This window comes from Bombus terrestris, chromosome 17 (genome assembly GCF_910591885.1).
Source record: "Bombus terrestris chromosome 17, iyBomTerr1.2, whole genome shotgun sequence".
Lineage (NCBI taxonomy): Eukaryota > Metazoa > Arthropoda > Insecta > Hymenoptera > Apidae > Bombus > Bombus terrestris.
The window spans coordinates 1228936-1244469 of NC_063285.1; the positions used below are offsets into that span (position 1 = coordinate 1228936).

General features: G+C 36.6%; 1 protein-coding gene across 6 annotated transcripts in view; it reads left to right on the forward strand.

Annotated features, from left to right (window-relative positions):
• LOC125386755 (GDP-D-glucose phosphorylase 1-like) overlaps positions 1 to 15534 on the forward strand; it is a 198386-nt gene that overhangs the window by 92185 nt on the left and 90667 nt on the right. For 5 of the 6 annotated variants that reach the window (XM_048413883.1, XM_048413879.1, XM_048413881.1 and 2 more), the window contains 2 exons: positions 8665 to 8946; positions 9256 to 9467. In XM_048413883.1, coding sequence (XP_048269840.1) covers positions 8665 to 8946; positions 9256 to 9330 — 357 coding nt within the window. In that variant the 3' untranslated portion in view covers positions 9331 to 9467. Of the gene's footprint in view, positions 1 to 8664; positions 8947 to 9255; positions 9468 to 15534 lie in introns of those variants that run through there. The other variant, XM_048413884.1, reaches the window with a different exon arrangement.

The following is a 15534-nucleotide window of genomic DNA, read 5'->3' on the forward strand; positions in this document are numbered from 1 at the left end:
CTCCGAAACCAAAAGTAGAAGTGTCCTGTTTTTGCGACCAGGTTTTCAGGACAGGAATAGGAAGAAAATAACAATATCGTATATAAGCACCACCCCATAGCGACTTAAATCTAATTTAAAAATAGTAAGCTAACAAATGTAATTTCGACACACAAAACATTGTATGGCTATCTCCGTTGGCTCGTACCGTCACGTATCGGTACTTTTGCCTAAACCACCCCACAACCAAAGTTCATTGTTTATTGTGGACAACACACCAATGTAATACTCATCTACTGGTCAATAAACGTTATAAAAAAAAAAGTTATAAAAAAAGCACTCGTTCTCGTACGATCACGAAAGTTAAGCAGCGCCGGGCACGGATAGTACCTGGATATGCGACCGCCTGGGAACTCTGTATGGTGTTGGCCCTTTTTGTTATTTTTCCAATCTTTTTTTTTTCTTTTTTTTTTGATAATCTATTTTTAATCAGTTCTGCCTGAGCAGCCGAGTTAAACGGACGTGCGAAACAGTGCTTCAGTGAAAGTGCGGCAAGAGGGAAAATGCAGATTCCACCAATAAAAATTACAAGTAAAGGCAAAACATACTATGTAAACAGAGCCACAGATTCTACCAACAATAGACAACCAATAAACGGAGAACACGGAAATACAGATACAAACGAAACAAACATGGAAATAACACAAGACAATGACGAGAACAATGAACCAACACACCATGACGAAAGCTGAAAGGTGGCAACTTCTAACAAAAAACGAAAAGTAACATCGTGCACAAGCGGCAGGAAAGCTTGAATAGCAGATAAGCAACAATAGCTACAAGAAATCACGCTCCGTAACTCATTTAGCGCACTGCCAGAAGAGACAGTAACAGACCCAACTAAAAAATCAACAACCCGCATCGCTAAACCACCGCCAATCTACATTGATGCTAAAATAATAAACCCCCTCATTGAGCTACTAAACAACACGGCAGAGAAAGAAAACTACACTATAAAACAGATAAAAGTAGACCAGGTCAAAGTTCAAACCAACACTCCAGAAACATTTAGAAAAGTGACAAAAACACTAAAGGAGAAAAACGCAGGGTATCACACTTACCAGCTCAAAGCCGACAAAAGTTACAAAATAGTAATCAGGTGATTACACCCAAAAACAAACACCGACAACATAAGCGAGGAACTAGCAAAAATCTGACACCAGGTAAGATCAATAAACAACATAACCAGATACGATACTAAACAGCCATTACCGCTATTTTTAATAAAGCTAGAATCTAAAAACAGCAACAAATATATATAAGAAATTTAAAAAGTTCTAAACACAATAGTAACAGTGGAGCTACCTAGACATAAAAAAAATATAGCGCAATGCATACGGTGTCAGCAATATGGAACATAAAAAGTTACTACAATAGAAACCCGGCGCGTGTCAATTGCACAGAAACGCACCTAACAATAAACTGTCCATACGTAGGAAAAATAAACGAAGTAAAATGCTTCAACTGCAATGGAAACCACCCAGCTAGTTACAAAGGTTGGGTAGTCAGAAAACAACTTCAACGCAAACTGTTTCCGCCGCTACGAAATAAGACAGTACAAAAACTGAGACAACAGCAAATTCACAGCACGCAATGAACATTAACCACAATAACACTAACACCTTTAGTAGCCGAAGCTATGCGCAAGTAATCAACCAATCGCCATCTTCTGACAACCAAAATCACAACAACATCAGCAACGACACTACAGAAATCAAGGAACTACTCAAACAATCCATCAAAAACACCGAAATGCTAACCAGACTGATAAGCGAACAAAACGCAGTTCTCAGACAGCAAACGCAACAAATCACAGTCATGCTACAACTGTTTATAAACATGCTGAGCAAAAAATAAAAACGGACACGTTGAAAATAGCAGCCTGGAACTCAAACGGCCTACAACAACGGGCCCTAGAAACTTAAACATTCCTGTATAACAACAATATCGACATATTACTTGTTTCAAACATACACTTCACTCCAAAAAGTTACATAAAAATATCATACTACACCATACATGATACTAAACATCCCTCAGGAAAAGCACACGGAGGGACGGCAGTAATAATAAGAAACGATATCAAACACCATTTACACAGCTAAGATAATAAGGAATATATACGAGCAACCACCGTTACAGTTCAAACTAGCAGCAACTACTTCCAGTTGCCAGCAGTATATGTATTTCCGCGACACAAAATAACATCACAAATGTGAGAGGAGTACTTCCAACACTTAGCGAACAAGTACATCGCAGCGGGAGACTACAACTTAAAACACACGTTATGGGGATCAAGACCTACACCTCGAGGTAGAACCCTGGAAAAATACATTAGAAATAATAACCTCAATATATTATCCACAGGAACACCAACATATTGGCCGACTGACCTGAACAAAAAACCAGATCTTCTGGACTTTGCAGTTACAAGGGAACTAAACACAAATAAACTAAAAATAACACCCAACCTCGAGCTCAGCTCCGATCATAGACCCATAATAATTGAATACAGAAACAAACCAATACTCTATAGCAAACCAGAAACACTATGCAATAAAACCACCAAATGGCAAACTTTCATAGAAATAATAGAAAGCAAAATAAACTGCAACATCCCGTTAAAAACTCCTGAACAGATAGAACAGGCAGTAGCATCATTGACAGCAACTATTCAAGAAGCAGCAAGGACAACCACTACACCCGAATCAACCAGCAGACAAACAAAAACAATTCCGCAAGAAATACTCGAAAAAATGAGAGAAAAAAGAAAGACGGACGCAAAATGCCAAAACATAGAACTCGAGAAAACAAAAAAACACCTAAACAAACTTGCAAAGGAATAAAAAATAAAAGAGCACAACAATAACGAATTCGCAAAGTTTATAGAGACACTCTCTGCACACAAGAATTCCAACTACTCTCTATGGAAAGCCAGTCCCAGCAACTAGAAAAGCATATAGCACATGGGCAAGAAGCAACGAAAAACAAGCTGAAGAATTCTCCAACCACCTTTGCAGCACATTTACACCACACAATATCAATAACAGCAACCTCAAATGCCATACGGATGAGAATGCGCAAACCACTAGTACCTCAACTGACAAGGAATACATCATACCTAAAACAACAGCACAAGAAATTAGAAACATAATCCATAAAAAAAAAAAAAAAAAAAAACAAAGCACCAGGAGTCGACCTAACAATGGCAAAAGCTAGAAAAACCTTCCGCCAAAAGCGATAAGATTGATGACAATAATATTTCAATGCAATACTAAGAATCCAATGCTTTCCCTAACCATGGAAAGCCATGGAAACCAGGTAACCAAAATGTTACCTAAACCAGGCAAAGACCCATACCAAACTGCATGTTACAGACCAATATCACTGATTCCAGTATTTTCCAAAATACTGGAAAAAATAATATATTGCCGGATAAAAACAATAATAGAGACAAAAAAACTAATACCGGATCACCAATTTGGTTTCCGAAACAAACACTCCACGATAGAGCAAATGCACAGGCTTATAAACGAAATAATAGTAGCACTAGAAAACAAGGAATACTGCACAGTCCTCTTTATAAACATAGAGAAAGCATTCGATAAAATTAACCATGAAAGTCTACTACAAACAATTAGGAAACAATTCCCGGAGCAAATACACCAATTAATAAAATCCTACCTAAGCAGCAGAACCTTCGTAATAAAAATCAAGGACACATATTCTCAAGTTAAAGACATCAAGGCCGGGGTACCACAAGGAAGCGTCCTAGGCCCAATACTATACACATTATACACGGCGAACATACCAACAACTACCAACAGCACAGTATTGACATTCGCGGACGACACAGCTATACTAGTCAGGCATAGTAACCCAGAAACGGCAGTGAAAATACTACAAGAACATATCATAAAAATAGAAAATTGGCTACACGAAAAACAAATAAAAGCAAACCCCAATAAATGCAACCATATTACATTCACGCTACGAAAAAAGATACCACCAAACATCCTATTGAACGGCACGCATATAACACAAAGCATGTCAAATACCTAGGACTCCACCTAGATACACATCTCACATGGAAACTACATATCAAATCAATGGTAGAAAAAATACATCAATAGTAGAAAACAAGGAGACAAATGCATTGGCTAACAAGCCGAAAATCCAAATTAAACATAGAAAATAAATTAAAAATATATAAAACGATCATAAAACCAATTAGGACGTACGGAATACCATTATGGGGGACGGCAGCAATGAGCCATATAAACAAAATAGAGGTAATACAGGCTAAAATCTTCAGAACAATAGTAAACGCCCCATGGTATGTTAGAAATGAGTACTATGCAGGGATCTGGGAATCCCAACGGTCAAGGAAGAAATTAGCAGATACTCAGAAAAATACAAATCAAGAATAGCAGCACACCTAAACCGGCTAGCAGCGGGAACGATCAACGCTTTAGATATGGAAAGGAAACACCCTGCAGACCTCACAAAGGTTATAACCTATCAGACGCGAGGATGGTACCCCGCTGGTGGTCACCCACATGGAAATAATACCGCTCAAAAATTCTTCCAAATGTCCAGATGGACAAATTGAAAATATAAAGAAATAAATGAAAAGAAAATATATTTTTAATAATCTACAATCTAAGCGTCGAAAAAAATAAATGTTTTGGTATTACACGACTATTAACTCACATTATATCGTTCTCTCATAGACGTACAAATAAATTGGCACATGTTTTAAAACTAAAAGAAGTCATGTTTCTTGATGTGCAAAAATTTTATTATAACGGATTGATATCGAAAATTGTTTTTCTATATTTTCGACTTTGAGTACACAGGGAACCACCATTTGGCTCGTACCACCGAATAGGGTACCCAAGTGCTAGCCCATTCAATCGATTGTCCTTTCACGTGTATGCGTACTCGACGAAACTTCAGCGTCCATTTTTTCAAAAACGTAAAACACGTGAAAACAAAAGACATGTAAACAAAAAATTTAATAACGAATCCTCTACATTCATAGAAACACTCCCTGCGCACGAGAATACCATCTACTTTCTATGAAAAGCGACGAACAAAATAAAGGAACCAATAAAACTAATCCCAGCAATCAGAAAAGCAGACAACAGATGGGCTAGAAGCATCGAAGAGTAAGCTTCACAATTCTCCAACCACTGTTGTAACACATTTGCTCCATATAATACTAACAACAGTAAAACCAAATGTCATTCAGACGAAGACGCGCAAAATAATAGTACTCCAACTAACAAGCACTACACCATACCTAATACAACAGCACAAGAAATTTGAATCATAATCGAGAATACAAAAAACAATAAAGCACCAGGAGTCGACCTAATCAATGGTAAACTCCTGAAAAACCTTAAAGCAATACGTTTAATCGCAATAATATTCAATGCAATTTTAAGAATCCAATACTTTGCTAATCTATGAAAGCTAGTAGAGATCATAATGTTACCTAAGCCAGGCAAAGACCCACACCAAACTGCATCCTACAGACCAATATTATTACTTCCTGTGTTGTCCAAAATACTAGACACAATAATATACGATCGGCTAAAACCAACAATAGAGGAAAAAGAAATTAATATCAGATCACCAATTTGGATTCAGAAACAAACACTCTACGATGGAGCAAATTTTACTAACAATAGAAAAGAAACAATACTGTACAGCCATGCCATTCATGGGAGCATTGCCATTGAGAAAGCATTTGACAAAGCGAACCATGAATCGCATCTGCCACGCTGTTGATCGTTCAAGATGACGCTGAAGAATAACAGTTTGCTTCTTTTTACCGAGTAGTTTATGACACTATTGGTCATTGAAGAGTTTTCGGGTCTAGACTCTTAGGTCTCGCTCAGCAGTGTCATAAATCCTTACCTATTCAGTAGTCTTGAACAGTATATTTGCATTTTTTTACATATTAATGAAATTTCATTGTAGTATGTATGTATAAAACTTGTGTAAAAAGATGATACTTTTTATGAAAGAATGAAAGATGAAAGTATTTTAACGTGTAAGAAGCAAAAAAATGTCTTATTCAAAGAGTATTCAAACTAAGAGTATTCATTTAATTCGTTCAATACAAATTGTCTTACTTCTATGGGAGAAAGAAAGACTTTTAGTATTACGTTATTGATAAGTTTAAAAAATATACATAACCTTAATATTTTCATAGAAACAATAACATTTCAAAAATTTATTCACCCTATCGTAGCATGTATAAGAAATAATTAATTATTTTCCTTTTCTGTCAATCTCACAAATCTGTTATCTATAAAAAAAGAGCATTAAGAATATCGGGAACACCTTGTATACTACCTGGTATCATTTTAAGTTAAAATATTTCCTTTTTCCTTAAATTGTTTAAAATATTGTATCTCATGAATTTATTTAGGTACTTCGTAGAAGAAAAGTTTGGTTCAAAATTTGTTGAATCCAGATCTCCACCTTTTCATAAATCCTTTGAAGAAACTAGTTCAATCACGCCTATATTTTTCATTCTCTCTCCAGGCGTTGATCCGTTGAAGGTAAGAAATTTATTCAATAACTACAAACATTCTTTACGCATAGCAGATCTGTTAATTTTTTTTATTTACATAACGTCACATCGGCTTATTAGTTATTAGCAACTATATAGTGTTGTGTTATCAATCGAGACAAAAATCCAGTAGTTTGTTTGTAGTCTACTGGGATAGTTTCCAAAAGCTTATCAAGATTCGTCTGGATGAGCTGTTTAAAAGTTTCTCAGCTTTAATCAATGAAATATTTATCGCAGGAAAGGAAAACAAAATTTGACTGAAGATTCGTAAAAATCTTTTGTGTTCTTTTTTGTTAAGTTCTTCGCGCCTCCAAGGTTCTGGGCTAAGTATCGTGCAGTCCCTTACAATCTGCTTACTAAAAGGCATCACTACTTTCCCCACTCCGTAACAAGATTCTTTAAACGAATTATACTCTTTATTCTTCTTCCCATTCGCAACGAGACGCGTGCAACCGCGAAGTTAAAATACGACTCTGCGACTACAAAGTATATGAAAACATACATATATATACGTGCTATGCACACGTGCGAAATAGTCGAATAGCGCGCGATTAAACGTCATTTTGCTGTTAGAATATCAGGAGGCCTTACTGAGAATTATTTATTTATTTATTTATTTATTCATTTATTTATTTAATGTATAGCACTATTAACTTATAATAATAATATATATAATGTATAATATTGTATGCAATATATAACGCTATATAGGGTGAAACTGTAGAAACGTTATCGACCCTCGGATTTCTATGATTTTTGGATATAATGTAGAAATATTTTGAACAACTTTTACCTATATACTATACTGTACATAAAGAGTGAATTTGTTTAGTTTTCAATATATTGGCAAGAAACTACCGGCTCAATTATAGTGTATTTCTGCCTATAGATGTTCATCGTGACACAGTATGCATCGGTCTGGTTGCCAGTCGCCGGTCACTTATTTTCTGTTTATTAACAATTATTTAATTATTTAACATTTGAATTCAATACATTGAAGATATTCACTTTTAATTGAGCTATGAGTTACGAGTTATAACAGACTCTTGTAGCCTCGCATGTGTACATTGTGCACGAAGCCTTTAAACTCGCCCGATCGTCGTTTTCAAAGAGAAGATAAGTGACCGACAATCGGCAACCAAACTAAAGCATACGCTGTCACGGTTGCACAACTGCAGATGCAGAATTCACTGTAATGATATTGATAGTTTTTCTTCTGTCACTTCTTGTATAGGAAAAGATTATTTAAAATATCGATTTCTACAACATATTCAAAAACATCGAAATCGATGAATAGTTAATGTTTCTGCAGTTCCACCTATCAAATCATATTCTCTTCAACGCTATTCAATTTTTATTCGAAAGATTTTGCTATAAAGTAAGTAACTTTCTAATAGTTTGGAATGATGAAGTTAGATGCTTCATCCTATTTAGCGTAGATTATCATACATTCAAAGCAATAGCTTTCTGTTTGTTCATTAATATGGCATTACTTAGTTTTTATCTAATTGGGAAATGTAAACATTTTCTAATGTAATTTCAATATAAGAGCTAATGGAATTTTAAGATCACTTTTCAAAAGAACGGTTCCTTTGCGACCCATGGTTCCTTGCAGATATTACGTGATCCAATTAGATATCCATTACGCGATGCAATAAAAAAATTTGGCTTTGAAATTCTGTTGTACGGTATCTTTTTTTAATAAATCTCCACTGATCTGAAGATATAGGATCATCTACAAAAGTCATGAGATATAATTCTTAAATACCCTGAACAACCAATAACCTCTAACCAAACTGCGCAACATTTAATAATTTTTTTTTAATGCAATATAATTGTAATACCTTCTTACTCTTCTCATTTCCTATACTCCGTTGCTTTCGGTGACATATCTTTTGTTTACCAGTTTATAACCTGAATCGAAGATAATTAAAATTAAGAATTATCGATACCTAATAAATTATACAAGAACATGTTACGAAAATCAACGTAATCATATCGAATATGTATTTAGAATAACGACAACGATAAAATTTCAGGACGTTGAAAAACTGAGAATGCAATTGAGTTTCACTTTTGGAGGAAGAAATTTCCATAATGTGTCACTGGATCAAGGTCAAGAACCCATTGCTGAAGAAACCATAGAACTTTCAGAGAACGAAGGCCACTGGGTAAGTTTGCAAAATGTCCATTTGGTGAGGAAATGGTTGCCTGCATTAGAAAAAAAGATGGAACAATGCTCGAAGAATCCACATGATGATTATCGATTGTTCATCAGAGCGGAACCCAGTCCTGATCGTCATGAATCAATAACACCTCAGGTAATAAATAATTATATAATTTAAAAAAGCAAAAGAAAATATGCATTCTAAATTAAGCTAACATGTGCTAATTCTATTCTTTAACCTTCCGTCGGTAATATGGTTTTCCACTACCGCGGTCGGCATTACAGGTTTTTCAGTAACTGGCCTAATTTCTTACTGTTTTTTGCTTTAAAAAAATCTAAGAAAATTCTGAGATACCTAGTATAGTTCCTAATTTACTATATAAATGATACTTTAGCCAATAAGTAGATAATATCGATAAGGAACACTAATTACTAAATGTAGGGTTCGTTAAATTGTACACAGGGTATACTGAAATCAGCCATAAAGATCACAAACGAACCACCATCTGAAATTCAAGCAAACATCCATAAAGCATAAACATCCATAACTTTAGCCAGCAAACTTTGGAGTCCTGCGGCAAGGAAACCGAATTCAAAGCAATAGTATTCGCACTTTGTTATTATCACGCTGTACTTGCAGAACGTAGAAAATTTGGAGCGCAAGAATGAAATAGGGTAAGTGACTTTAAATCTTAATGGATCATAACGTTATATTAGAAATTATGGATCGAAGATTTGTAAATGTTGAAACATTGAGAGAATGCAAAAAACAATGTTTACGATATCTTGTGTGAATAACTTGAAATTAATACTCTTTAACAGATCTTTTATTAATCATAAGACATATTTCGAATATATCTTTCAACGGTGGTATAATTTAAAACGTACTATAACTGTCTTCCTTGTAACCTGCAATTAAATTAGGCAAAGCTACTAATAAGATAAAGCATTCCATTTTAATAGTGATAATATTAGCAAAGTTCGTAAATTATATTCTTTGATAATTGTTTTTTTTTTAGTCAATATATGTTTTAATAATAAATTATTAAATAATTTAGAACGTAACTAAGCAGAAATAGCAATTAAACAAATTTCTCCGTTACTATGTTGATAATCGTTGTTAAAATATCACATTTACATATATATATGTCGTATATGAGGGGACATCGGAGCCTTTCTATTGGAATTTTTGGGAAGATCCCCAATATTTTAGTCTAAACTATTTTGTATAGCTCTACTTATATCGTAAGATTTAGAAATAGTTGTTATGATTCAATCCTATTATGTTTGCCCGAGATTTGTGACGGTGGGCTTGGGCTCGAGGTGACACGGCTGGTCGCCGAACGTGGCCGCGATCACAGGATAAACGTTTTTACCTAACAGAGAAGTGCCAATATTGTGGGACACATGTTGTATTAACAATCAAACCCCGGGCAGGAGCAATGTCAGCTCTACGCGGGTCTGCCTAGCAACGGCAGCTGGAATTTTGTTGATATCCCCGGGCAATACGCAACGAACAAACGCTATCGTAAGGAGAGGAAAATTCCCATCAGTCTATTATTCTTGCGATCATCTTGGAGAGTTGAACACGTCGTCTTTACGTGCATTATTATACCGAGCGTTACAGAAAACGTTACTTTGAGTTACCCCGTTGACCGTGGATTCGTTATTGAACCTAAGAACATTGTCACTAACATCTCGAGTGTTTAATCAGCACGGTTATTTGTCAAACTTTGTAAAAATCAATATTCATACCAGTAAATATAATCTCTACTGTACAACAACGATGGCCAGTCCGAATGAAGATTCGTTACACGCCCCTGAACCGAACGTTAACCCGACATCAGAAGTGGGATCAATGCCAGTTATAACAATGCAAGAGCATATGACTATCATGCGCGAGATAATTCACACGCTAGTGCAAAAACCGAGTGCGGAACCTAAAAATTTATCACTACCGCGTTTTAACCCTGAAATCGCGGGCTCCGATTCAGCTACATGGTGCGCAGTTGTTAATCTGATCATGAAGGAAGCTCCTTTACAAGGCAGTGCGTTACTTTCTGCTTTGAGTTGTGCTTTAGAAGGTTCTGGAGCGCAATAGCTTACGCAAGTACTGGTTGGTGGAGATATTACCTGGTCAAAATTTAAAGAACTTTTTATCGCGCGTTTTGGTGGCAAAGAGACAGCAACCTCAGCGCTAATGAAGATGTCCAATGAAAAACCACTGAAGCACGAAACCACGGGAGCTTTCGGCATTCGTCTCCGTTCCTTCCTGAAGGCGAGGTGGAAAAATTTAACTTTGGCTGAGGTAATCAACGCCTCCGTCCTTTTTCAATTGGCTTCACAAGATCAGCGTATTGAACGAATAGCACCTACGAATGATATCAAGATCGAGGATCAATTTTTAAATGAAATGCGAGCTTTCTCTTACGCGAAGAAGAGGCCGGCGCCTTCGTCAGACAATTCATCAGTGGGTCCTGTAGCTAAACGACATAAGCCTTCTGACAACCGTATTAAGTGCCTCTGGTGTGGAAACCACGGACATAAAATAGTGGAGTGCCGTAAAAGAATAAAATTTGAGCAGCAGAAGAACATACGAAACCCAGAAGGAAATCGACCAGCCGCATTGTCAAAGGTGTCTTGTTTCAAGTGCCATGAGGAGGGTCATATCGAGCCTAATTGCTCGTTATTGCGGAAGGAAAAAAAGACAAGAGTAGCACACCGAAAGTAAACTATAATTCCAATAACGAGCGTCGAGTCGACTTTTGCGTAGCGAAAGCTTCAATTGGTAAATTAAGTCATCTGGGTGAGTCGTTTCCATTTTACTTCGATTCTGGAGCCGAGTGTTCGCTGACTAAAGAATTCGTAGCCTTGAAATTTTCCGGCAAAAGAATGACTGACATAGTAATAATGCGATGAATAGGAGATACTTCTATTAAATGTACATCACAAATTTTGTCCATTCTACGTATTAGTGGTTTTACATTGGAGATAATTTTTCATGTCCTTGCAGATAGTTATTTAAAGTATGATATAATGATTGGTCGTGAAATTTTAAGTCAAGGTTTTTACGTAAATATCACACAGAACAACATCGTTGTTTGTAAAACAAAAACAATTAATGCATGTAACAAATTCGCTGAAAACGAGATCAATATTAATGAGGTCGACACTGATGTAATTGGTAATGATAAAAGCCGATTAATTTCTGTTCTCGAAAAATTCAAAGATTCACTCATTACGGGTTTCCCACGTGCTCGTGTAAATACAGGTCAGTTAGAAATACGGTTAATTGATCCTAACGTCATTGTACAGAGAAGTCCTTATAGACTTAGCGAGGGAGAACGAAGAATCGTACGTGAGAGAATAAACAAATTAATCGAAGCAAAAATTATAAGACCTAGTAATTCACCATTCGCGAGCTCTATGTTACTCGTGAAAAAGAAAGACGGTTCAGATAAACTCTGTGTGGCTTTCCGGGAGCTAAATAAAAATACGATCGCGGATCGGTATTCCCTACCCCTTATTGCGGATCAAATCGCGAGATTGCAAAAGGCGAGGTACTTTATTAGCTTGGACATGGCCAATGGGTTTCATCAAATTCCCATTCATCCTGATTCGACGGAGTATACAGCGTTCGTTACCCCCGACGGACAATATGAATACATAACGATGCCGTTTGGACTGAAAAAAATGCATCGTCCGTTTTTCAGAGGGCCATTCTCAATGCCTTAGGCGACATCGCTTATTCATACGTTGTTGTTTATATGGATGACGTCCTAATTATTGCCGGCTCGATAGATCAAGTTTTAGAAAGATTGGACATCGTATTAAATGCCCTCGTAAACGCCGGATTTTCTTTTAACTTCGTTAAATGGTCTTTTCTAAAGACGTCGATACTCTATTTAGGATATGTAATTCATAACGTAGAAGTTCGTCCCAACCCGGGTAAAATACAAGCCTTGAGTTCTTTACCCGCACCAACGACCGTCACACAACTTAGGCAGTTCATAGTCTTAGCCTCTTATTTCAGAAAATTCATTCGTAAATTTTCACAGACAATGAAACCCCTGTATGCGCCCACTTCAGGTAGCAAAACCATAAATTGGACGGTTAAACACGAAAAGATAAGGCAAAAAGTAATTTCTATCCTGGCCGATGCGCCGGTATTAATGATATTTGGCCCTAATTATCCTATAGAATTACATACTGACGCTAGTTCGGATGGATATGGGGCTGTTTTAATGCAGAAAGTAAAAGATAGAAAACAGAGTAGTAGAGTACTATAGTAAAAGAACTAGTCCTGCGGAATCCAGGTACCATTCGTAGGAATTAGAGACGTTAGCAGTTGTAAACGCTGTTAAACATTTTCGTCACTATTTGCATGGACAAGAATTCCTTGTCGTTACTAATTGTAATTCTTTGAAGGCATCCGGTAATAAGGTGAGTCTAAATGACAGGGATCACAGGTGGTGGGCTTACCTACAAACGTTTAGTTTTAACATTATATATCGAGAAGGTAAACGAATGGCTCACGTAGATTTCTTTTCGCGGAATCCCATGGATATTGATTATACCAAAATTAACAAAATTAAAGAGAAAGAAATTAATCTGGCTGAAATCTCGGAAGATTGGCTATTAGCGGAACAACGTGGTGATCCTCAAATTTCGGAAATCGTTATTAAATTGCAAAATGATGATCTCGCGAAAGATATCGCAAATACATACGAATTACGATCTGATACCCTTTATCGTAGAATACAAAGAAAAAGCACAACTCTCTGTTTGCCTATTGTCCCAAGAGATTTTAGATGGTCTGTTATTAATCATGTGCACCAGTCAATTATGTACTTAGGTTGGGATAAAACGCTTGAGAAGCTGTACGAGTATTACTGGTTCGAAGGAATGGCGAAATATGTTCGTAAATTCGTAGAGAACTGTCATGCTTGTCAAGTTTCGAAAGCTAGTTCAGGTAAAATACAAGCTGAATTACATCCTATACCTAAGACCAGCGTACCTTGGCGTACAGTTCACATGGGCATAACGGGCAAGCTAAGCGCTAAAAGTGACTCGAAGGAATATATCATTGTTTTGGTCGATGCTTTCACTAAATTTGTATACCTGCATCATAGATAGATTTTACCTGCTTAAAATAGATTCCCTTAATACAATTAAGGCGCTTAAGTCTATATTAAGCTTAAGCGCTATATTTTTATTCGGGAGTCCTAGCCGGATAATAGCGCATCAAGGAAGATGTTTTACCGGTAAAGAATTCTAAGATTTCTGTCAAAATCAACAAATTAAGCTCCACTTAATAGCAACCGGTGCTAGTAGAGCCAATGGGCAGGTAGAACGCATTATGGGTACGTTGAAAAATATGTTTACAACGGTAGAATCGCCCGGGTAGTCATGGCAAGACACGATTGGCGAAATACAATTGGCTTTGAATTGCACCATCAATCGTGTGACTGGATCGAGTTCGTTGGAATTGCTAATTGATAGAACAGCAATACTCTACGATTTATCACTGTCTGACAATGTTGAAGAAAGAGAAATAAATATCTCCGATGTAAGACAGCAGGCCGTACAGAACATAGAGATTAACGCCCAATACGATAAAAAAAGATTCGACAAAACGAAAGCTAAAGTGGTTAAGTTTAATCTTGGTGATTTTGTTTTACGCAAAAATGAGGAGAGAAACCAAACCAAATTAAATCCAAAATTCAGGGGTCCATTTGTAATAGCAGAGATTTTGGAAGGAGATAGATATGTTTTAAAAACATTGGATGGTAAACGAACATACAAATACAGTCATGATAGGTTGAGAAAAATGTCAGATAGTTGCATTCCTGCTGAGTTAGATGTCTGTAGTGATGACGATGGCAGTGACAATGACAATATGAATACACCGATCCCAGGGGATCATTAGCACTATGAACACAATACTATCATTCAGTATTTCCACACACAAGCCTAGTGCGATGATGTACTAGCACACAAGCCTAGTACGACAGTGTACTAGCATTCAGTATCTCCACACACACGTCTACTGCGACAATGCACTGACATTCAGTGTCTTCACACACACCCAGTATGGTAATATGACCCAACAAACTGAGATTCATCCATATACGAAATCGAAAATGATCTGTCATGTCATTACGGTTTGACTGGTAATTCACAGAATGCAACTAGCACTTTGAATACTAATCATAATGTTACTGATTGTTGTTTTTCGTTTTTTTGCTATTGGACATTCGATCAGAGTTTTTGTTGCTGCACTGGACCCTTGGCTTGTTAGGACATTTGGTTAAATTGTAAATAATGTCCTAGCAACCGCGGCTGGAATTTTGTTGATATCCCCGGGCAATATGCAACGAACAAACGCTATCGTAAGGAGAGGAAAATTCCCATCGATCTATTATTCTTGCGATCGTCTTTGAGAGTTGAACACGTCGTCTTTACGTGCATTATTATACCGAGCGTTACAGAAAACGTTACTTTGAGTTACCCCGTTGACCGTGGATTCGTTATTGAATCTAAGAACATTGTCACTAACATCTCGAGTGTTTAATCAGCACGGTTATTTGTCAAACTTTGTAAAAATCAATATTCATACCAGTAAATATAATCTCTACTGTACAACAACGATGGCCAGTCCGAATGAAGATTCGTTACACGCCCATGAACCGAACGTTAACCCGACATATATATAATTTATGTATGTATAATGTATGTGTAT